We start from the raw sequence: 24,096 nt of genomic DNA, 5'->3' as shown, positions 1-24,096 counted from the left end.
AATAAAGTGAACATGATCTCAATTCAAGGAGATCAATTTGATGTCAGGTATCATCGAGACTCAGTAAAATGTGCCATGTCTGAAATGGTAAAATGGAATGAGATGAGGTAAATGGGGTACTAGAGTAGTTAAATATAAAAAGATTCACTCACTTGACGGAATCCAGGAACCAGGAGAGGAGAACATTTGGGTGAGGATCAGTGGTGTGAGAAAGAGAAGTGGCATTGGTTTAGATATCAACGAGAAGAAAGAAATGGATGAAGAGTCCCAGAAACAGATTAGGAAGCTGTCATGGAGGCATGATTATAGTAGGAGTGAAGGATTTAATCCTGAGTAATACATTTACTAGCTATGTAACCCTGGGCATCTAGATGGCACAGTGGACAGAATCTGGAGTCAGGAAGACCTGAGTTCAAATCTGACTGTGTCACCCTGGGCAAGTCACTTAACCCTGTTTGCCTCAGTTTCCTCATCTGTAAAACAAGCTGGAGAAGAAGATGGCAAACCACTCCAGAATCTGTGCCAGGAAAATTCCAAATAGGATCACAAAGAGTCAGACATGACTGAACAGCGGCATCCACCCTGGGTAAGTCACTTAACTTTTCAATATCTTAGTCCCCCCACATAAAAATGAGGGAGTTGGATTTTAAGAACTCTAAAATCCTTCCAGCAGTAAATTTATGACCAATTATTCAAAAATCACCCAGAGATCTTTTTCAGCTACAAGAAAAGCAGATGCTAAATTCTGGACTTCTCTTTTAAGTCAAAAGGTAGAATGGGAGACGAACTGAATCTATATCTGTTGATGGAATAGAACTTATACGAAGCAAGGGAAAAAGCACCTTCCATTTTAGTATTCCCAATGGATAAGGACATAATAATAGCAACTCGAATTTGTATAACATTTTAAAGCTTGTTTACAAAGGAGAAAAATCAGACACAGATATGTGCAAAAATTTCATGATGATAGGTTTCAAATTTAGAGAAATTAATCAATAAACCTTTTTTATGCACAGAAATAACAGACATGATTTCATGGTCTAAGATTCGCTATGGGAAGTCAGCCCAAGAAAGGTGGGATACTATCCATACCCCTTACTAAGACAGAAAACAACAAGCTAGAAAGTGGTAAGGAAAAGTCTTTGTCAACCTTAACAGATAATTAAAAAAATTTGAGTTATTATGACCTCTGGTCCATCCTGGCTCTGAGATCAAGATCGTAGGATCATAGATTTAGAGTTGAGAGGGAACTTAGAGGACATCAAGTTCAATCCTCTCATTTTGCATAGAAGGAAACTAAGGCTGAAGGTAGTTAAGTGACTTGCCTAAGATATGTGCGGCTCAAAATTGAACCCAAGACTTTTCAATTCCAAGCCTTGCCCTTTATCCATTGTATCAGAGACCTTTATGGCAATTCTAAAGCTAAACTACAGATTATGTAGTTATATACTATATTATACATCCATATAATACACGTTATATATATATACACATATTTACATGTACAATATATACATATATTAAATATGTATGCATATACAGACATACACATGTACAAACTGTAAGCATCTTGAAGGCAAGGAAATGCCTTTTTGTGCATGTATCCTTAGCATTTCACAAAGTGCCTGACATCCAGCAGGCACTTAATAAGTGTTTATTGATTGACATATTTACCTATCTATCCATATCCATATTTACAGCTCTACCTCTCTGGGACAAAATTTGGTGAATAATGGAATAAAGAAAAGGTGATTCAGATATATCTCTGACTATATGGATTGATGAAATATAGATTCACATTACCAAGTGGATTCAGAGAAGTAGCTCACTGGGGTCTCCATTTATAACTATTTCTCTTGACTCCCAAATCAATTTTAAGCTGATCTACTTTGGCAAATATGTTGCTAATTAAAATACTTCCCAGAGATGAATCATTTTTTAAATGCCCCTCTTCTTCCTTCTCCTGGCTTTCTTCTTCCAGCTCAAAATCTATTTTTGCCAAGAGAGTTTATCTTATCAGTATAAGCTTGCAATTGGACCTTCAGTCAACCTTCAGTTCAAGCTGCTTCATAATCAATTGAAGAAAGCAGATTTTAAAAGAAGACTGGGTAAGATTTTTTGCTGACAGTAAGATATCTCAGAAAATATCTTAATCCTAAAATTGTAATAAATTGTAATAGGTATCTACCATGAGCCCCAAAGGTCCCAAGTTTAGAGATTATCTTCAGGCAGCCTCAATACTCATTTCTGAGCATTATTAAGAGCTTAAGTGAAGAGAAAAACTCAGAGACAGAGTGTGAACCACAAAGTTCCCTCAGGTAACTCCGCAGATGAACTGCACTTTGACTGACCTGAAGTTTTCACTGTAGGAAAAGATGCATCCCTGGTTTTGCTAGATGAGGGAGAACTCTAGTGGTTTTTCAGGCGGGAGGGAGGATGGGGACAGGGGAGGGAAAAAAAAGACTCTAATAGATGACTAATAAAAAAATCAATCAGAAAAGTAAAGAATTATGAGGGAATTACAACTGTCATCATCAATAATGACAAGAATTTATTAAGCACCTGTTACACGCCAGATATTGTGTTAAATATGGGTAATCCAAAGAAGGCCAATATATGGCCGTTACCTTCAGATTTTAATGAGGAAGACAACATGCAAACTACAAAGAACACGTAAAATATTAATAATTATGAAGCAATCATAGAGAAGGCCTTGGATGGACAGGAGTTGGCAGGAAAGCCCTCTTGAAGAAGTTAAGATTTAAGCTGAGCCTTAAAGGAAGCCAGGGAATAGCCAATAATGAATACAACAACAAACATTTCTATATATCTTTAAGAGATACAAAACATTTTACAAATACTATTTTTTTTCCTGACAACACTGAAAGATGGGTGCCCTTATTATCACTATTTTATAGATGAAGAAACTAAAGCAGGTAACAGTTAAGTGACTTGCCCAAGGTCACACAGCTAGTAAGTGTCCTGAGTCATACCTGAACTCAAGTCTATTTAACGCCAGGTCTAGCACTCTTATTTACTGCAGCTGCTAGGCAGAAAGGAATTTAGGCAGAGGGAATTTAGGACAACCCAGTCATTTTACAGATGAAGAAATTAAGTTCAAAGATGGTTAAGTAACTTGCCCAAGCTCACACAAACAAATACAGTAGGCACAGAATAAATGCTAGTTGACTTCACTTGCTTTCATCTTAAGTCTTTTTTTCCCCATTCCTTCCATGCTGTATCTCTCACTGAAACGTGGTGGAAAAACAACAGATTGTGACCACATAAAGGAATTTCATAAATCCATAAACAAAATGAAACAGTGCATTTGTGGGAGATGGTAGGAACAAGAATATGACCATCTCCATGTTTGGCTGAAGTGGGCTGGAGGAGTAGGTCATGGGAAATGAATGAATTGAGGAACTGGGAGGTCAAAGTGTTTGACAGAATATCAATATGTATGTTTAAGTCCACGAGTTTGAGGGCAGGAGTTGGAGAGGAGAAATATAGATTGTGAGTCAGGCACTGAACTCGTGAAAATAAAGGAAGTATCTTGCAGCTCATTAGGAAAGAGCTACCAAAATTGTGATTGGATGGTAGATAGGGACTGAGTAAACCTCAAAGGAAGAGAAGTCCCTGAGTGATGGTGGTAGAGAGGGTGTATATGGAAGTGGCAGTGGAAAACAAGAAGTATTCTAACTCCCTCACTTCTCCTTTGCCCTTACAACTCCAAATCTGATTTTTCATCCTCACTGCCATTTGTAATCCTTCAACCTTTTGGCTCTTTCTAAAGACATCACTTCTGCACTGTTTATGCCCTCTTCCCTGCCCTATCTTGATCTCTTGGTGAATCAGTTCAACTCTACACTGTTCTCTTCTTTTGAGTCTCTTTCCAAGCTTCAACCTTGAAACACCTTTCCCACCACTCACTAAATAAACTACACAAAATTCATAAACCATGTTGAATGGATCCACTATAAATTTGTTTTACCTAATCTCAGCCGGGCACTCACTATGGCAAGGCAATTCTTCTGTACCTCTCTAACTGACTCTATCTTGTTCACCACAGTGGCTTTTCCAAATCTTTTCATCCATTCTTCTTTGAATCTCCTTTAGTTCCCCCTCACCATACCTTCTGCCACTCTCTCAGCTGAGAATCTTGTATAATTCACTGAAAAAAATGAAACCATTCTCCACTTGCTCCCTCTTTCCCCTTATTTCTCATCTCATATCACTGAGATACATTTTTAACTTTCATCACCCTTCACTGGTCTCATATGTCTTGACTTCTTGCCAAGACAAATCCTTCTAAATGCACATGATCTCATTTCATTCTATTTTCTCTAGTAAACTGACCCTTTTATCACCTCCACTCTCTCACTTATGTTCAGTTTCTCCTTGTCTAATGGTCTATTGATTCCTTCCCCATTGCCTATAAATATGGCCTGTCCTCAAAAAACTCTCACTTGATTCATCCATCCCCATTGGTTATCAACCCATATCTCTTCTTTTGTGGCTAAGCTCCTTGAGAAGGTGGTCTATAACCAATACTCCATCACCTTTTCTCTCACTGTTTTTGCAATCTGGTTTCCAACTTCATCATAAAATCAAAACATCACTCTCCAAAGTTACCAATCTCTTATTCACCAAATCTAATAACCTTCCTCAATCCTCACTGTTCTTGACCTCTCTGTAGTTGGTCACCCTCTTCTCCTTGAAATCTTCTCTCAAAGTGTCTGACACAACTCTATCCTAGCTCTCCTTGTCCCTAATGCTCCTTCTCAGTCTCATTTTACCCCTGACTTCACTCCTTTAGACTGGACCCCCATCCAGATCAGAGCCCAGGAACCTCCTTATACTGTAAAACTGCATGAGCCTTGGTATTTATACTTCATCAGCAACCTTGGTATATATTCTGGTTCTCTGACCAGAGCACTGAACAATGATCTATTAAGGATGAATCCCAAGCCAGCTTCCTCTTTGTTTACCACCTGGCTCTGCCCCTTTGGGCTAGAATCTATCATGATCATGCTTCCCACACAAGGTACTCAGGTACCTCTCTACAGAAAAGAGAAAAGGAAAAAAAGGAAATTTTTTTTACTTCCTTTTTTATGGTACCTTCCCTCACTAGACAGCAAGGTCCCTGAAGACAAGGATTGTCTTTTTTGTGGTTGTTTGTTTTTCCCCTCATTTGTTGCTGTTTTATCCTTCAGCGCTTAGCAGAGTGCCTGGCACTCAGGAAATGCTTACTGACTGACTGACAGACTGATGGATGGATCATTATTTGGGTCATACCTGTTAACTGCCCCTGGGCCCTCTCTTTTCTGCCTTTATACTATTTTGTCTGGTGATCTCATCAGCTCTGAAAGATTCAATTATCACCTCTACGCAGATGATTCTCAAATCTACTTATCCAGTTCCAACCTCTGTATCAACCTCCAGTCTCAGGTCTTCAACAGCCTTTTGGATTACAAACTATTAAACATCTTGAATTGTAAGTTCCATAAACATCTTAAAATCAACACATCCAAAACTGAACTCATTATTCTTCCCCCCAAACGCAGCCTTCTTCCAAATTTTCCAGTTACTATCCAGGGTACCACTATCCTCTCAGTTACCCAGGCTTTCAATCTTCCTATCATTCCTAACTCCCCATTCTCTCTCACACCAACCCCCCATCCAACTGCTTTTTAAGTTCTGTCATTTCCACCTTTATAATCTTTCTCCTATATGTTCCCTTTTCCCTGAAACTAGCGCCATTCTGATACAGACCCTCATTACCTCAGTAAACTGCTAGTTGGTATCCCAGGCACAAGTCTCTCCCTAATGGAGTTAATCTTTCATAAAGCTATCAAAGTCATCTTTCTAAAGCAGCAAATCTGATAATCTTGCCATTTTAATAAACTCCAGAACCTCCTCGTCACCTCAAGTCCTAAATATAAAATCATCTATTTGACTTTCAAAGTCCTTCATCACATGACTCCCTCCTACCTTTCCAATTTATTTACACCTTACTCCTCTCTCCCCAGATATACTTTGTGATCCAGTGATTCTGGACTCCTTACTGTATCTCACTTAAGGCATTGTATCTGCTGAACTGGTTGTATTAGTAAGTACCCCAACATGCACAAGGGGGCCTGTTATCACAGGTTCTTAGATCTGCATTCATAAAAGGAAAGGCAACTTTTGAGGAGTTAACAATCATTTTAATCAAGCACATATCATTCCTTTAACTAAGTACATACATCATTCACCTAGATCAGGAGTCAGCACCCTGAACTTCAAAGAAAATACAGAGAAATCAAAGATCAACAGACATGGCTTCCTCTGCCTGAATTCACTGTAAAGTTGGACCCCAGAGTTACCAGAGAAGGAAGCACCGACATCTGAGTTTTCAAAGCTGGGGGATTCCTTTAGTAGCTTCCCAGAGTCCTCATCTGGCCAAACACTTTCAGTCAGTAAGCCCCCAAAGTAAAACCTCACCTCAGAGTATTTATACATTTTTTAGAGCCAGAGGGCATCCCAACCCTTGAGTATAAGTGCCTCATTAACAAAAGGTGTGGGCGTCCCTTAGGATCTTCCCTAATCAAATTCCCCTGCTCATTAATGGGTGGGGAATATCTTTAATCACATTAACAATACAAATACATTCACTATTTCTAGTTAAAGAAACTCTTGTTTCTGTACTCTACTCCAAGTAAAGACAGTTGGTTGATAAAGGCAAGATTCAATCAGAGGCACTTGATTATACTAAAACAAAAACAGTAAAATATATCACTTTGCTTGCCATTACACTCTTTGTCCTTTATGAGTGGAAATCTCTCTCAGCTCACCTCTGTCTCCTGGTTTCTCTAGCCACCTTCAAGTTCCAGTTAAAATACCATCTTTTCTACAAGACGCCTTTCCTGATGCTCTTTAATGCTCCCGACTTCCCTCAGTTAGTTACGCATCTATATTTTGTACAGTCATTTGCATGTTGTCTCCCCCTTAAGATTGTGAGCTCTTGAGGGCAGGAACTGGGATATTTTTGTTGTTGTTTAGGTTTTTTGTTTGTTTGTTTTTTGGCCTTCCTCTGTATCTCTTAGCACTTAGCACAGTGCCCGATACATAGTAGTCACTTATCAAATGTTTACTGGCTTACCGGTGACTGATTTAACAGATGATAAATAGGCAAAACAAATACATAGCTTATATTAAAAGGAGAGGGGGAGAGAGAGAGAGAGATCACGCAAGCTAGCAAGCCATCCATTTTGTAATGCAGCATTCCCTAATAATTCCTCTTGAACTTGGATTCAAAACATAAACTTTGTAGATACAGGAAAGGGGAAATCTGGCTTAATAGCAGTTGCCAGCAAAAAAAATTTAATATACAATTTAAGTAAAAGAAACAAACAACAAAACTCTGAATTATTATAATGAACAAGTTTGGCTTCAAAGAAGAGATATAATAATCTCCCTAATTCTTTCTTTGTAAAGGGGGGTGGTAGGGTGGGGGACTAAGGAAGTGAAAAACAGTATATACTGTCAATTGATCTATTTGTTTCTAATTCATTCTCATGCTAAATCATCTCAGCTAAAATTTTTATTAACATTGTTACTACCCTGTACGTAGGAAGAACTTAAATATTCCTTTAAGTATATTGGAATTTGACTTACTCTCATTGGCCTTATTTACCCTAGGACTTAATATCTCCAAAACATGGAGTTTTGCAAGCATTTAGGAACTGTGGGGTTTTTTTTAAATATCAAACTGTCAACTAATACTTCATGACTACCTACTCTATGCAAGGCACCAAGGGAAATATGAAGAAAAATGTATGATGTGGTCTCTGCCCTCAAGAAACTTTCAGTTTAAATAAGACATACAAATGAAAAGTAAAGCAACAACATAAAGTTGGAAAGTTTCAAGACAGCATGAAGAGAGATTAAAAGTTAACTATGGTTAACTATCCAAGCAATGGTACAGGCATCAGAAGAGTTTAAAAGTGGGTGTTAAAGTGTAGAAGATGAAAATATTCACTTAAGGCAAGATAGTTATAGAAGACTTTATGGATGTCACCCGGGTTTTGAAACTAAGAATCTGAACAGGTAAAATAAGGTCCAAAATGGTACAGACCAAAATCTATTACAATTCCAAAGAAGTATATAAATTCTATTTCTCTTATAGAAAAACGCCACAGTATTAAATATGGTTGAAATAAGTGGGTTGCAGTTTTGGATTTGGAAATCTTTTTTGTTTTTATCTGGTATTCTTTCTTGAGGAAGACAATGACATCGAAAAGGTGATGTCATGACATGCAAGTGAAATAGATTTAGTGTGGCAGGCTGTCCAAAGTCACAAGCCTCACTCTCTCCTCCTGAGCCATCTGGGTCTAGTGGTAAGACATAGATCAGGATATATCAGTTATAGACTGGAGATCGTCTCAGATGCAGTGAGAGACCTTGGCTTTTTTAAGCTAAGATCTCTCCGAGGTCTCAGTTTATGCAGAGTTCTTTATTATTATATTCCACAGAATCTTAGATTTAGAGCTGGATTTTGAAGGCCACTGAGTCAACCTCCTCATTCTACACATGAGGAAACTCATGGTTCTAAGAGGTTGAGTGATTTTACCTGGGTTACACAACTAGTAAGTGTATGAGGTAGGATATGAACTCAGGTTTCCTCAGTCTATCCTCCACACCAGTGATGTCAAACTCAAATAGAAATAGGAGCCATTCAGCTGCACATAAGAATTCCTGCAGTTACATATTGACTAAGAAACCACATATTAACATTATCTATGTCTTACCCTATTTTTATTTAATTAAATATTTCCCAATTACATTTGAACCTGGTTCTAAATGTACTGGGGAAAGTTGTAGACCAAAGGCAACCCATGGGAACATGTTTGATATATCTGTTCTATATCACTCTGTTTTTTATTCACTGAAATATGATTTGATCTACAATTGAATAATCAACAAATGATAATAAACAAGGATTAATAAAACTATTATGAATTGCCTTAATTTCTATAAGTAAAAATTTATCCCTTTTCAACACTTAGCATTTCTACTCAATTCAACTAAAATTCAGCTAACATTTATTTAAACATCCACTCCATTTGAAAGCACTGTGCTGGGAGAACTACCGAATTTTAATAAGACATGATGCATGCTTTACAAAGCTTAGCATCTAACAGGGGAATAAGACACATACATAAATATAATATATTATGCTTACATCAATAAAATACAAAATAACACTTGCAAAAATACATCAGCACTCCAAAGGAAGTGTTACAAGAAGTCTAAGGGGAGGGAGGAAAAGATCATTATTAATGGGGAAAGTATAGAAGCCTTCATGGAAGAAATCACATTTGATATCAACTTTAATGGGTTTTTGGAATTAAATAGACAAAAGACTGAAAAAGAATTTCAGATGTAAGGATCACTATATGCAAAGACAAAAAAGCATGACATGGATAGGAGTATAAAGTTTGTCTTTAAGGCTTAAATGGGCAAAGCACTGAGAAAGCTTTTCAGTGAAGTAACAAGCAGGATGTTTTCAGTAAAATTTGGGAAGACTTACACAAATTGACACAAAGTGAAGTGAGCAGAACCAGGAGAAGATTGTAAACAGTAACAGCAGTACTGTACAATGGGCAACTGTGAATAACTTAACTATTTTCAGCAACATAACGATCCATGACAATACCAAAGGACCTATGAGGAAAAACACTATCCACTTCCAGAAGAAGAATTGATAGAGTCTGAACATAAACTGGAATCTGAATATACTTTCTTTTACTTTCTTCTTTTTTTTGTCAACATTTTCTTTTGCAACATGGCTAATATGGAAAAGTCTTACATGATTGCCCATGCATAATCTGTTTAAAACTGCTAACCTTCTCAAGGAAGGGAAAAGGGAGGAAGGGAGGAAAATAATTTGGAACTCATTTAAAAAAACTAATGTCAAAAATATATTTTACATGTAACTGAGAAAAATAAAATTTACAAAAGAAACTTCCCAAAAATAAAATAAATAAACCATTTAGTTGAGAATTTTTTTAAAAAAAGAAACTTTCTTGGCAAAAATTAATTTTTGGTGGAAAGTCATTAAGTGGGAAGTGGGAGGAAGGAGACTAAGTATCATTTCTTGAAAGGATTCATCTGTATACAAAGAGTTTGTGATTAACAATATAATAATATTGATAATCAGGTCAGGGACCAGACCAATAATTTCTTAGATATAGGCAACTCCTCGGTGAGTAAACTCCCTCTACCAATATAGCTCACACCATACTTATAGTCTCAGAAAATTGCCTAGAGTTCTGTGAGAGGTAAAGTGATACAAGCAGTTCAATGATGAGGTCATGCATCTCTTTTAGTAATAAAGCTTACCAATTTGGATAGCACACCTCACTAGCTTACTGACTCTGGCATACATGGAAAGCAGACTGAACCTTCTGGCTTTCAGGGATCATAGATCTAGAGCTGTAAGGCATCTCAAAGAGTGATCTATAGACGTTAGATGATCTCTGGATTACCTTCCCGTTCTATAATTCAATGAATATGCTTCAGAAGTCAATCACTTTGAACAAGTATGGCATATTCATATTAAGCAGAAGTAATTAGCTTGCAGACAAATAATAAAAGTAGCAATTTCTAAAAAAAAAAAAAGCAGAAAACAACAGACCTTGTTCAAAGAAAATTAAGCAACCCTTTATGACTGGTGCCTATTTTTTATTCAATAAGAAGAAAATTTATAATCCCTGGCGAGAAGCAAAAAAAGCAAGTTAATAGCAGGGAGTTCTATTGCATATGAATTAAAATGAAAGGTGTCCAACATACTATTATTATATATTACAAAATCAAAATCAATTAGGCACTCAGTGTGAAGTACCAGTAAAAATGAAATGGTTATACAATTGCAAAGAATAATTTGAGAAACACAATTTTTATAATATCCAGATAATCTGGCTTCCAATTCCATCTTTTTATGGGACTGGGAAGTTAGGGAGTCTATAAATGTCCATGTCCTAATGTGTTATTGCAACTCCTAACCCTGGTACCAAGGTGGCACTGGGTCACTTGGGTCTATTCCAGTGGAGCAAATGTTCTAGTAGGTTAAGATGAAGAGACTTCAAGTACAAGTTAGGATACTATGGATATCTGTTGTCCACGATTTATCCTAGCTATGTTCAGAGAAATTTTGGATCATAAAGTTCATTAACAGGTAATAAATTTTATTCATCTATAGCATGAAGATTGACTACTAAGACAAGTATAGGGGTAGAAAGGGTCATCTGAATGAGTGAAAGGACACCCCACACTGAGGAAATCAAGAGTCCTTGAAGTGTTGAATTTAACCATAATGCTTAGCTTTTCCTCACAGGCTTATTAACTGAGACGTTTTTCCCCCTCCTTCCTTTCATTGTCTGATTTCGCCAATTTGTTACTCACTAGTGTCTCCACAAATTGGTGGATAAGATAAAAACAAAGAAATTGAATTTTGTCATTTTAACTGTGATAATAAGTCTGGCAAAAGTTTTCCTTTGGGGATTAGATTATTATTATTGGTTAAAAGGAAGTTTGTGATCTGTGTATTATAGCTATTGGCAAAAATTTATTAAATAACTGTGTGCAAGTTATTATATAGGGCATTGGGGTTACAAAGATATCTCTGACAAAAACCTTGCTCTCCAGGAGTTTAAAATCTAATTAAGGGGGGAAATACGTACAGATATAATTACAAAACATAGGAGAGTGAGATAATTAATATTTACACAGTCTTTTCAAAAGAAACGCTCAAGGAAAATGCTAGAGAAATCTCAGTATAGAACACTTTCACCTGGGGAAAGACAGAAACTGTGTGTGTTTTCTCATAGTTTCTCCCATTAATTCTTCTATGCAACATGACTAATGTGAAAATGTGGTTAATAAGAATGTATGTATAGAACCCACAAAAGATTACATGCTTTCTCAGGGAGGGAGGGGGAGAAAATTTAAGATTTATGGAAGTGATTGTAGAAAACTGAAAATTAATTAATTAAAGAAAAGAAACTGTGTGTGTGTGTGTGTGTGTGTGTGTGTCTGTTTGTGTAATGGATTCTGAGAGAAGGTAGCACAAGTATTTTTTCTCATTAACACAATAAAAACTTGATTGAATATGAATTTAATCAAATTTATATTGCTGTTTTAAAATTTTTTTATTTTATTTTAAATTATAAACTCTCTCTCAACTTCTTCTTACTCTTCTATCCATGTAGGAGTTTTTTAAGTTAAAAGAAATTTCCTGCATAGAAACAGAGTCTACTATTGAGGGGGAGGGTACATTCTATGAAGAAAGATGATATACTGGAAGTCATTGATAGGATGGAAATTGAAAAACAGTGAGACATAGAATGAGACTAAGTCTTACCTTTAGGAAACTACCTGGGCAAAATGATTTTAGACATGAACCCTTACTACCTCTACCCTCTTCATTTCTTTCACCTCTAGCTGAAGCTTAAGAAACTTTAATTTTTGTCCCCTTGAAATATAAAACTTTCTGGGAGAGGTAACACGACTTTGTTCTTCTTGTTCAGTCATGTCTATGTCTAAGTCTTTGTGTTCCCATTTTGGGTTTTCTTGGTAGAGACACTGGGGTGTTTTGCCATTTTCTTCTCCAGCTCATTTCATAGGTAAGAAAACTGAGGCAAACAGGGTTAAGTGACTTGCCTGGGGTCATAAACTAGTGTCTGAGGCTGGATTTGAACTCTAGTCTTCCTGACTGCAGGTTTGGTGCTCTATTCACTGTACCAGCCTGGTACAGTAGAAAGTATACTTCTGGAATCTAAGGAACTCAGTTCAAATCCAGCCTGTGGTGCTTCACGTGAGGTTTCTAGTGAGCTACAATCTCTGGGTATCAGTTTCTTCATTTGTCAAATGAGAGGTTTGAATCAGATGGCCTCTGAGGTCTCTTCCACATTAAGATCTATAATCTTAACTTAGATCACTTTCAAATTATTGTGAAGGAATTTATCAGATTATTTCCAGAGTGTGGAGGGTAAATGGGGTGGGGGTGCAAGAGGAGAGAGTACCATGAAGTCATTGGCCAGTTATCTGGGAGAATAATAGGAGGCTGGGAAGATGAAGGATTAAACAGAAAAAAGATTTCTCTGCCAGACCTGGACTGATAGATGAAATAGGAAAGAGAGAAAATGACTATCTGGAGCATGAGGCAAAGGCAGAAACAGGAGAGTAAAACTAAAACTGGATGACAAAATTGAATCATTTCCAATTTCTAAAACTATAAACAAATATCAAGTAAAAAGAGCTACTCGCTAAATGATGCTTCAGTTTGTTATTAAATCATATACTGTAAGTATTGTGATATCAATAGTAGAACCTAAGCTCCTTGAGGGCAATGGAATATTTCTTTTTTGTTTGGTTGTTTTGTTTAATTTTGTATTCCTTGCACCCACCAGACCCAAGATAAATGTGTTTGTTGAATGGAATTAATCTAATTAAAAAGTTCTCCAAGAGAGATTACCCTAGGTGCTTCTTAAAAGTAAGTATTTTGCATAATAGGAACAAACTAAAGATTAAATTCATTTTTCCTACTCTTTTCTACCTTATAGCTAATTATGAACTATCTCCAAAAAAGTCATATTTCATATACACAATTGAATTAAGATTTTGTTCTTTTTAACGCCTTGCAAATTAAGTCCTCAAACACTTTGATATTTTAACAGGTTATATATATAAGCAAAAATATGCTCTTTTTTTCTTTAGCAAAGGGCAATGCAGATTTTCCTTCACATATCACAAGCTTTTAGTACAGTATCACTTAAGGTGCAGTTTAAGTCATTTTTTCTTCAATTTTAATTTCCATTTTTTAAGTCAGTTGCTTTTTTTAGGAGAGAAAGGACTTCCCCCCCAGTAATGAAGGATTATTTTGTAGCTGTTGAACACAAAATAACAAAAACAAAACTCCTACAAAGAAGATAGTACATATTGAAAGCAATACTGCAAACACTTGCAACAAAGGCTCTGAATTCCAAGAATATGAAATGTAAAGTTTTTTTTTAAGTGCTAACCAAGATTTAAAACAGAATTCATTTGAAAGCCCTATATTGCAAAAGAAATGCTTCCAATTATTTTGTTAAGAGTGTTTAGAGTTTACAGTGTTAAGAGACTGTACTCAATACAAGATAGAAATAACACAAGTTTCAAGAAGTACGAATTTGGAACAAATAAAGACATATACGTACATACATGCATCAATTCTTTTAGAAAGAACAAGACATCACCAAGTAGCAATACTTAGTCCTCTATAAATGAACTACATAAAACCATTTTTATCAAAGCATGGCTATCAATGCCATACTTAAGTTTGAAAGCCTGTCATTCAAACACATTTACCATTACAGTATTAAAAAAAAATGTAAAAAATACAGTCTTATGAGGATGCCATGCAGGTTACCTGATTGGGCGATTTTCTTTGCTATCAAAAAGTGAGAAGATGACTTCCAGCTCTTCACCTAAGTTGGAGCACATCAAACTCTTCATCTGTACAAAAAGGTGGTGGCTGCTCGCCTGTACAGGAGTGTCTTTCTTCCTGTGTCGGTGCTCCATCTAAATGATACCCATCCAAAGAGAAAGAAGGATCAGAACAGGCCAAGCATAGTCAAGTGCCCCATCAGATCAAAGGGTAGGCACAGAGTGTGAAGCAGCTACAGTTTCCCAATGTAACATAAAACATGTAACCACGAATGACCTAGTCAGAAGAGAAATTCCTGTTGTTGTTTTTTTTCTTCCAGTACCCAAACTGGTTTAATGGAAAACCAAGAGCTCTTATTTATGTGTCAAAATTAGGAATAATACAACTCATTAAAAAAGTTCATGGATCATTAGCCAGCACTTTCAATCAGGTATTTCATGTGGTGTTATTAAAAAGAGCACAGAACTTGAGGTCATGGGAACTGAATTCAGATCTAAACTCTGCTACTCACTACCTGTGGGACCTTAGGCAAATCACTGTTCTCAGTTTCCTCATCTGTTAAATCAAAGGGCTGGCTTAAGGCTTTGAGGCTGCTCCCAGCTCTTGATCTGGGTTCCAGGATCTATTCTGATCAGTTTACTTGCAGAAAAGTGACATTAATTAGGTGACTTTTAGAATAATGAAAGAAAAACAACAAAATTCTTCAAATCTCTATGATCATTCCAATTATTATAATTTGGATACACTAAAAACCTAAGGAGTAAAATATTTAAATTATAAGTACAAGAAAAGTATGGTGTTTCTCTAAGATGTTCTATGGCAAATGAGTGTGCAATTACTGGAATTTACTTAATACTTTCTTTGTATCGATCATACTTGACAGGTGATGCAGTGTATTGTAATTATCTATGGACCTGTATATCCTGCTGAACTTTAAGCTCAAAACTAGAGGAAAAGGCTTAAGTATTTGTTTTATCTAAACTCAGTATCTTCACACACATCCATGTCAGTGCTCTGCATACAGCAGGTGCTTAATAAGTGTTTGCTGAATACATAAAGGAATTACACCACATTAAAATGCAGATTATCCTAGGGACCTCTCCCTTCCATCCACCAAGATAACTCACAACAATAATGATTAATAACAATAATCTCACAAAAGGGTAAGAATAAAAAATAACATTACAATAACCTATCAGGAGAAGAAATCATTGGTGGCACTAAGAAAAAATGAAGACGGGAGACATACGCAGTCTTGAGAATACAAAATCTTACTCTACTTGCAAAAATAATAATAGCTAACACTTACACTGCTCTTTAAGGTTTGTGAAGCCTTTTCCAAATAGTATCACATTTGACATTCACAACAACCTTGCAAGGCAGTTTCTGTTATTTTCTCCACTTTAGAGATGAGGAAACTAAGGCTAAGAAGGGTGAAGCAATTTGCCAAGGGTCCCACAGCTAGTAAGAGTCTGAGGCAGGATTCAAACTCAGGTCTTTCTGAGATGATGAAAGGGAAAAATGGTTTGGCCCTCACTGGCGGGCAGTCCCTAAGCAATAGTCCAGCATTAAGTAAACACTGTTAAAGGCTATTTGCCTAATGCTATAACTCCAGTTCTACCTTAGCTATTACAAAAGCTGTACTTCAAATTTAATTGCAAATGCATTTCAAACATGTTATCTAAATGTGAAAATGTAATCATCACCACAGATTGATTTTTACTTAGAACCAAAAGGAAAAAAACCCTAAGATGAGTCTGTTTGCTACAAAAAGATTTTGAAAAACCTAATTACAGGCACCAATATCTTCCACTTTTTACTACCTTTTATCATTAATTGGATCCACTTGAAATATCAAACTTATAAAAACTACAACCAACTAGATAAATTCATCATCGTAATAAATTCAATAGGTGCAAAGAACAGCTCCCTGGGGAGGAAGGGGAGGGCTTGGGGACAGGAAGAAAAGTTGGTAATTTTTCAAGACACTGGATGAGGCAGGAGCTCGGTTTGTTTTCCAGTTAACTCTTTAAAGACGTATCTAAATAGCAAAATCTTCACCTATAGTCTGTGTCAAATATCCTCTCCCCCTCCCCACTCCAGTCCCACTATTCCCCACCAATATGGTTCTATTTTTATGCACTCACATTTGGTTTTGAAGCAGGAATAAAACCTAAGAAACTTGCTGTCTTCCCCTCAGTTCTATAAATCTGCACCACCTTACCCCAAAAAGTTTTACTTGTGACTTGATGAGGGAAATTTCTGATTGATTTGAAGCATGAGTGCCCAAAATGAAAGCTTCAGATGACTAGTCTGGAGAAATAATTCTGGATCTGGTTAGATTACAATTTTTTAATTTTTAGCCTGATCCATGTTCTCATTGGTATATATAGACAACTCCATAAGAGGGCATCCTCTTTACCAGCACAGACCCACACCTATTCTCCAATTCATATTCAAGAGTCTCAAGTTCAGACACATTAAGTACCAAGTCCAGGGTCCTGAAGCCATGGTGTGTCAGAGGTTGGCTCTAAGGTGGCTTCTCAACCCATTGTGCCATACTGCCTCAGGTCACCTCTTTTAAATTAGTCATGATAGAGAGCAGTTGAAAATATTTTTAGGAAGGCAGCATTACAGTAATAGGGAGAAAATCAAACTCATTCTGATTCCATTTTCTAATTGATTCTATCCTGTATCACCTCCAATATGTTGTAAAATTGTCTAAGCCACATTTCTTTGTCTCACTGTTAAGTTCAGAAGTTCAGCTTTCTTCTCTGAGCTAAGTTGCCTCATAAATCACCTTAATTCTAAGGAATATATTGTCTCTACACATCTTACTGCCCATGTATAATTAAGGGGAGATCTGTTATCTTACTAACAAGCCTTGCAAGATGCAGGTGAATGCCAGGAAAGCTGTTATCTCTGCAATGCTGGCTGTCCTTCAGGAAAGTCTGAACTGGCAGTTGAATACTGCCAATGAGTTTTCCATAGCAACAAGATGGAAGGAGAGGTTGTTGCTAGCCCTGCATTTCTGACTTCTATCCAATCATATTCTTTTCCATCATCCATGATGCCTCTGGTTTTGTAACCAATTATACCGTTTTATGTTTCCTCTTCTTCATTTTCTTATACCTCCCAAAACTACATGAAGGCTAGGAAGCCCTACCTCATGGTCTTGTCACTGATTGGAGTTGAGAGAACCTATTTATTGGTAATTGCTATCCTTATCAATAAATTGAATGTGCTTGGAACTTTGTGCCTCAGTTTACTTTAATTTCAATCCCAACAATAGCAAGAGCAAGAAATTGTGGAACTAAAGATCTAATGCCTCTGGTGATGACTGCCTCTGTGAATGGGCAAGTTGCAACTTCCATGTACCTGAGTTTTCTCATATAAAAAAGTAGGAGTTTGGACTAGAGGGTCTCAGGGTGTCTTCTAGATCTAAAGCCTTGATCTTATGAATGATAATATTTGGCCTATGTAAGAAACAGCCTAAACATAGGAAGATTGCCTATTTCCACACCCCCTTCACCGGAGTTTAGCTATGGCCTTCCCCATACTTCCAAGATTCCTTAGATGGATTCAATTCTTATTCGTATAATGAGCTCATTGTTAGACCCAAATTGCTCTGCTTACCCTCCAAGAATCACAAGGCATGTTGCCAAAATTATCCTTTTGCAACATAAAAAATAATCCACTTTGATACTCTGCAGGTAGAAATAGGAAGAACAGTTAAAGAGGGGGGAAAAGGAACGATGGGAAGAATTGCTTTTTAGCCACTCGAGAGATCTGTATTTGGTCTTTTGGCACCAAGGAAAGCATTCCAAGGAGACATATGTTAACCTTATGAGGTCTAACACATTTCATTACTCAGATAAACACAACTAGGTGAAAATGAATTGCTAAGTGTGATGTCCAAAGCCTCGAGTCAGGTAATTCACCTGGTGTTTTAACCTGGATTTCTGAAGAGGTAGTGCAGAAACCTGTGCCTCAAATGTAAGACTGAGGAGTTGCTCATGGGAAAAAGGCAGGACTCAGAGGCACAGTAACTAACAGAAACATTCCAAAGGCTTAATGGAATTATCGGTGAAAATGTCACAATAGTAGGTTCCTCAGTAATCCTTGATGCCTAGAAGATGGAGGGACTGTACATGGCACCTTCCAGTTCTAAAGAGTCTAGCCCTTTCTCCTGGAGAGAAAAACAAACTCATGTCACAGTGGCCTGTCTCCTCACTCTAGTAAGACTAGGACACCACAGCATGCTTACATGGTAGCATAATATAGAAAGAAAAACACTTGTATTCCAACGTAAGATGGGAGTTTGAATCTCAGCTGCAACCCAATCTTTAATCTTTACAAGTCATTTAGTCCCACCTATAAAACAGATAAAAACCCTAGGCCCAACTTCATCACGAGGAAATTCTGCATAGCTGTATGCTGCAGTGGATAGAGTGCCAAGACCTGGAGTCAAGAAGACTCATCTCACTGACTTCAAATCTGTCCTCAGACACTTAGCTATAACTATATGACCCCGGGCAAGTCACTTGACCCTGTTTGCCTCAGTTTCCTCACCTGTAAAAGGAGCCAGGCAAGGAAATGGCAAATCACTCCAGTATCTTTGCCAAGCAAACCAAAGAGTCAGACATGACTGAAATGACTGGACAACAAAAACTACTAAACAAAGGTGAGTCATTATTATTCAATAAAGGGCCTGAATTATAACCAAAGGGGAAAGAATACTGGATTTGGAGGTAAAGGACCTATGTTCAAATCCTAGCTCTATTCCTCATTATCAGTATAACCCTGAGCAAGTCCCTTAACCTTTGGGGCCTGTGTCTTCATGTGTAAAATGGCATGCTTAGGCAAAATGATTTCTAATACTTTAGCATGCAATTCAACAAACAATAAGTACTCACAACCATGCAATGCTTACTAATTTACCATCATGTACCTTTTATTGAGGTATGTTACTTCTAATGGAGGGGGAGTGAAGAATATACAGATATTAACTAACCTGATATCAAAAGCAATTAAATATGGAGACTAAATTATCTCTGAGTTCATTTTGTCACTAAGATATTTCAAAAAGGGGGAAGGAGAGAGGGAGGTAAAGCGCTTCAAAAAGAGGAGAAGGGAGAGGTGGAGGAGAGGAAAGAATAAAGATAAGGAAAGAAAGAGGGAGAACAGAAGACAGAGTAAGATGGGTTCTAGTTCTCTACCTCACAATCTTCTTGCCATATGCTTTGCTAACCAGAACCTACTCCTGGACTTCTTGTTCTAGGAACTATAATGATTTAATGTCTCAGCCTTACATCTTTACACATGTAATGGTCCCCTTACCTCTATCTTAGAGAATTGCTGGCTTCCCTTCAAACTATAGTTCAGGTACAATCTCTTTCACAGAGCCTTTCCTGACCCTTAGGTCATACATAGTGTTCTCCCTCCCAGATGATGCTTCCCACCACCCACTCTGATTATCTTCCCATCTGCTTTGATGCAGCATTCCTGGACCAGATGCCCTCCCGAGACCAAATGCTAGAACACTAAACTGATTCAACTTTGCAACTCCCACACTGGGACTAAGCTATCCTAATTGGGGAGTCAGTCTCAAATCATCAGCTATCCTAATTGGGGAGTCAGTCTCAGATCATCATATCATGTTTCCAGCCCACAATCTTCTTCCTATCTGCTCTGTGTCCCAGTGTATATAGCTACTTTCTTGAGTTCCTGTTTAAGCACTGTATTCGTATCGACCAATAATACTAAGAAGGACACATCAATCATCTCCCCTATAACTTTACTCACCATCTCTGTGATTACTAGCCACCACTCCACAATATGTATCCTCTCCCTCTATTAAAATAAAAGCTCCTTGAAATCAGCTTAGGTTGCTTTTGTTTGTGGATCCCAGCACTTTGCCCAGCGGTTAGCACATATAAGTGTTGTAAAACTGCATTTCAATTATTCACTTGCCCTCCCTTAGGAAATTATTTTCTATGTACTTTGTATTTACATATTTAGGGTCATGTTTAATATATATTCCCAGCAGCAGAATGTAAACACAATGAAGGTAAGAATGACTTCACTTTTTCCTTTGTATCCTCAGTGCCTAGCAAACTGTTCAGATCAGAGTAGATACTTAATAAATGCTTTGGAGATGAATTGATGAGAAATTTCATCTGGACCTCAAAGAGTGGATAAGATTAAGATAATCAAAACAGTAAATATGATAATTATATGAATAAGCTCAAGGGAAGTTAATGGGACAGGAAATAAACCAGTTTGGCTACAATTCAGAATTCACACAGGAGAACAATGGGAGACAAAATGGAAAAAGGGAAGATGGGGGCAAATAAGAAGATCTACAACAACAAGATTCAAAATTTGGATTCTAGAGGGCAGAGTCAAGATGGCATAGTGGAAGGATGAATCTGCTATGGCTCTACCCCCAAAGTCCATAAAATACCTATAATAAATGACTCTAAACAAATTCTAGAGCAGCAGAAGCCACAAAATAACAGAGTGAAAGAGATTTCCAACCCAAGACAGCCTGGAAGTCCGACAGGAAAGGTCTATCACACTAGGTTCAGAGCAGAGCACTGGCGAGTTAGGTACAGAACTGGAGCAGGCTTCAGGGCGCAGAATCATGGGCAACAGGTACAGTTCCCAGATTTCTCAACCTACATACAACTAAGACAGCTTCAAAGGTCAATGAGAAAGCTCTTTGACTTGGGTGAGAAGGGAACTCGATCTGGCCACAACCCCAGGGTGGCAGTCACTGAGGCAGCAGCATCCATTTTCAGAGCCCTGGGCCTAAAGACCGTAGGGGAATCTAGCAGCTGATCTGGGTCTCAGTTTTGAGTGGAGGTCCTGGGATGAGAAGGAGTGCTGGCATGGTGGAGTTAGTGGAGGCTTTGGAGAGGATCTTGGGCAGAAAAGCTTGTGGTTGCTCCCAGACCAGAGCACAGGCCAGAAGAGGAGTAACCCCTCTCCCTTGATTGTGTCACCTTGGAGGAACTGAGAACTTACAGGTCCCTAGAGTATACCCTCCACTTGACAAAGGACTCAAAAGTCAAGTAACTGGCTGGGAAAATGCCCCAAAAAGGGTAAAAAAATAAGACTATAGAAGGTTACTTTCTTGGTGAACAGGTATTTTCCTCCATCCTTTCAGATAAGGAAGAACAAAGCATACCATCAAAGGAAGGAATAATAGTCAAGGCTTCTACTTCCAAAACCTCCAAAATAAATATTCAATGGTCTCAGGCCATGGAAGGGTTCAAAAAACATTTTGAAAATCAAGTAAGAGAGGTGGAGGAAAAACTGGGAAAAAATGAGAGCAATGCAAGAAAATCATGAAAAGTGAGTAAACAGCTTGTTAAAGGTGACCCCAAAAAATGGTGAAGAAAATAACACCTTTAAAAATAGACTAACTCAATTGGAAAAAGAGGTTCAAAAAGCCAATGAGAAGAAAAATGCTTTAAAAAGCAGAATTAGCCAAATGGAAAAGGAAGTTCAAAAGCTCACTGAAGAAAATAGCTCTAAAAATCAGAATAGAGCAAATGGAAGGTAATGACTTTATAAGAAACCAAGAAATGACAAAACAAAACCAAAAGAAAGAAAAAGTTTAAGACAATGTAAAACATCTCACTGGAAAAACAACTGACTTGGAAAATAGATCCAGAAGAGACAATTTTAAAATTATGGGGCTACCTGAAAACCATGATGAAAAAAAGAGCCTAGACATCATCTTTCATGAAATTATCAAGGAAAACTGCCCTGATATTCCAGAACCAGAGGGCAAAATAAATATTGAAAGAATCCACTGATCACCTCCTGAAAGAGATCCAAAAAGAGAAATTCCTAGGAACATTGTAGCCAAATTCCAGAGTTCCCAGGTCAAGGAGAAAATATTGTAAGCAGCTAGAAAGAAACAATTTGAGTATTGTAGAAGTACAATCAGGATAACACAAGATCTAGCAGCTTCTATATTAAGGGATCGAAGGGCGTGGAATATGATATTCCAGAAGTCAAAGGAACTAGGATTAAAACCAAGAATCACCTACCCAGCAAAACTGAGTATAATACTTCAGGGGAAAAAATAGTCTTTCAATGAAACAGATGACTTTCAAGCTTTCTTGATAAAATGACCAGAGCTGAAAAGAAAATTTGACTTTCAAACATAAAAATCAAGAGAAGTATGAAAAGGTAAACAGGAAAGAGAAATCATAAGGGACTTACTAAAGTTGAACTGTTTACATTCCTACATGGAAAGATAACATTTGTAACTCTTGAAACTGTTCTCACTATTTGGGGTAGTTGGTGGGATTATACACACACACACATACACACACACACACACACACACACACACACAGACAGAGACAGAGACAGAGCACAGGGTGAGTTGAATAGGAAGGAATCATATTTAAAAAATAAAATTAAGGGGTGAGAAAGGAATATATTGGGAGGAGAAAGGGAGAAATGGAAAAGGGAATATTATCTCTCACAAAAGAGGCAAGAAAAAGCCTTTTCAATGGAGGGAAAAAGGGGGGAGGTGAAAGGGAAAAAGTGAAGCTTACTCTCATCACATTTGGCTTAAGGAGGGAATAACATGCACACTCAATTAGGTATGAAAATCTATCTTACACTACAGGAAAGTAGAGGAGAAGGGGATAAGTGGAGTGTGGGGGAAATGATAGAAGGGAGGGCAAATGGAAGGAGGGAGTAATTAGAAGTAAACACTTTTAGGGAGAGACAAGGTCAAAAGAGAGAAAAGAGTAAACGGGGGGCAGTATAGCATAAAGGGAAATATAGTGAGTCTTTCACAACATGATCAGGATGGAAGTCTTTTGCATAACCACACATGTATAGCCTATATTGAATTGCTTGCCTTCTCAGAGGGGATGGGTGAGGAAGGAAGAAGGGAGAGAAATTGGAACTCAAAGTTTTAGGAACGAATGTTATGAATGGTTTTTGCATGCAACTGGGAAATAAGAAATACAGGTAATGGGGTATAGAAATCTATCTTGCCCTACAAGAAAAGTGAAAAGATAGGGATAGGGGAAGGGAGGGGTGTGATAAAAGGGAGGGCAGATTGGGGGAAGGGGTGATTAGAATCCACAGTGTCTTGGGGTGGGGGAAGGGGAGAGGTGGGGAGAAAATTTGGAACTCAAAATCTTGTGAAAATGAATGTTGAAAACTAAAACTAAACAAACAAACTTTAAAAAAATTTGGATTCTAATCAAGTCCCGAAGAGCAAGAATTACATGTGTCATCTTATCAATGTATGTCCTTCAGTACATAACCCAATACCTCAGCACAGAATAAACATTGAATAAATATATTAGTTTCCCCTTGATCTTCTTTTAGACTCTCTTATCTCTGTAAATTTGCCTAGGTCAACTCTCAGTTACTGAAACATACTCCTTCAACATCTCTGCATATTCTCTACTCCCCAAGCTTAAAGTGATATCTTCTGCATTAGATTTTATTGCAGCACTCTCTTTTCCTTGCTCTTAACACACTCTACCTTCTATTTTCTTCATATGTCTGTGTGTGTATATATGCATGTGTCTTACATGTGATGAGAATATACATGGACACATACGCAAATAAATATATGTATATAA

The 24,096-nt window shown here is 37.4% G+C and overlaps 1 protein-coding gene across 7 annotated transcripts in view; it reads right to left on the bottom strand.

The window, feature by feature from the left end:
• The window catches only part of DOCK4 (dedicator of cytokinesis 4), a 537,022-nt gene that overhangs the window by 262,301 nt on the left and 250,625 nt on the right, over positions 1-24,096 (bottom strand). For 5 of the 7 annotated variants that reach the window (XM_072653018.1, XM_072653019.1, XM_072653025.1 and 2 more), the window contains one exon: positions 14,450-14,601. In XM_072653018.1, the coding sequence (XP_072509119.1) occupies positions 14,450-14,601 (152 nt within the window). Of the gene's footprint in view, positions 1-14,449; positions 14,602-18,408; positions 19,936-24,096 lie in introns of those variants that run through there. The other 2 variants (XM_072653022.1, XM_072653024.1) reach the window with 2 other exon arrangements.

This window comes from Notamacropus eugenii, chromosome 3, assembly GCF_028372415.1.
Source record: "Notamacropus eugenii isolate mMacEug1 chromosome 3, mMacEug1.pri_v2, whole genome shotgun sequence".
NCBI classification, from domain to species: Eukaryota; Metazoa; Chordata; class Mammalia; order Diprotodontia; family Macropodidae; genus Notamacropus; species Notamacropus eugenii.
This window is presented reverse-complemented; position numbering and strand designations above follow the sequence as displayed.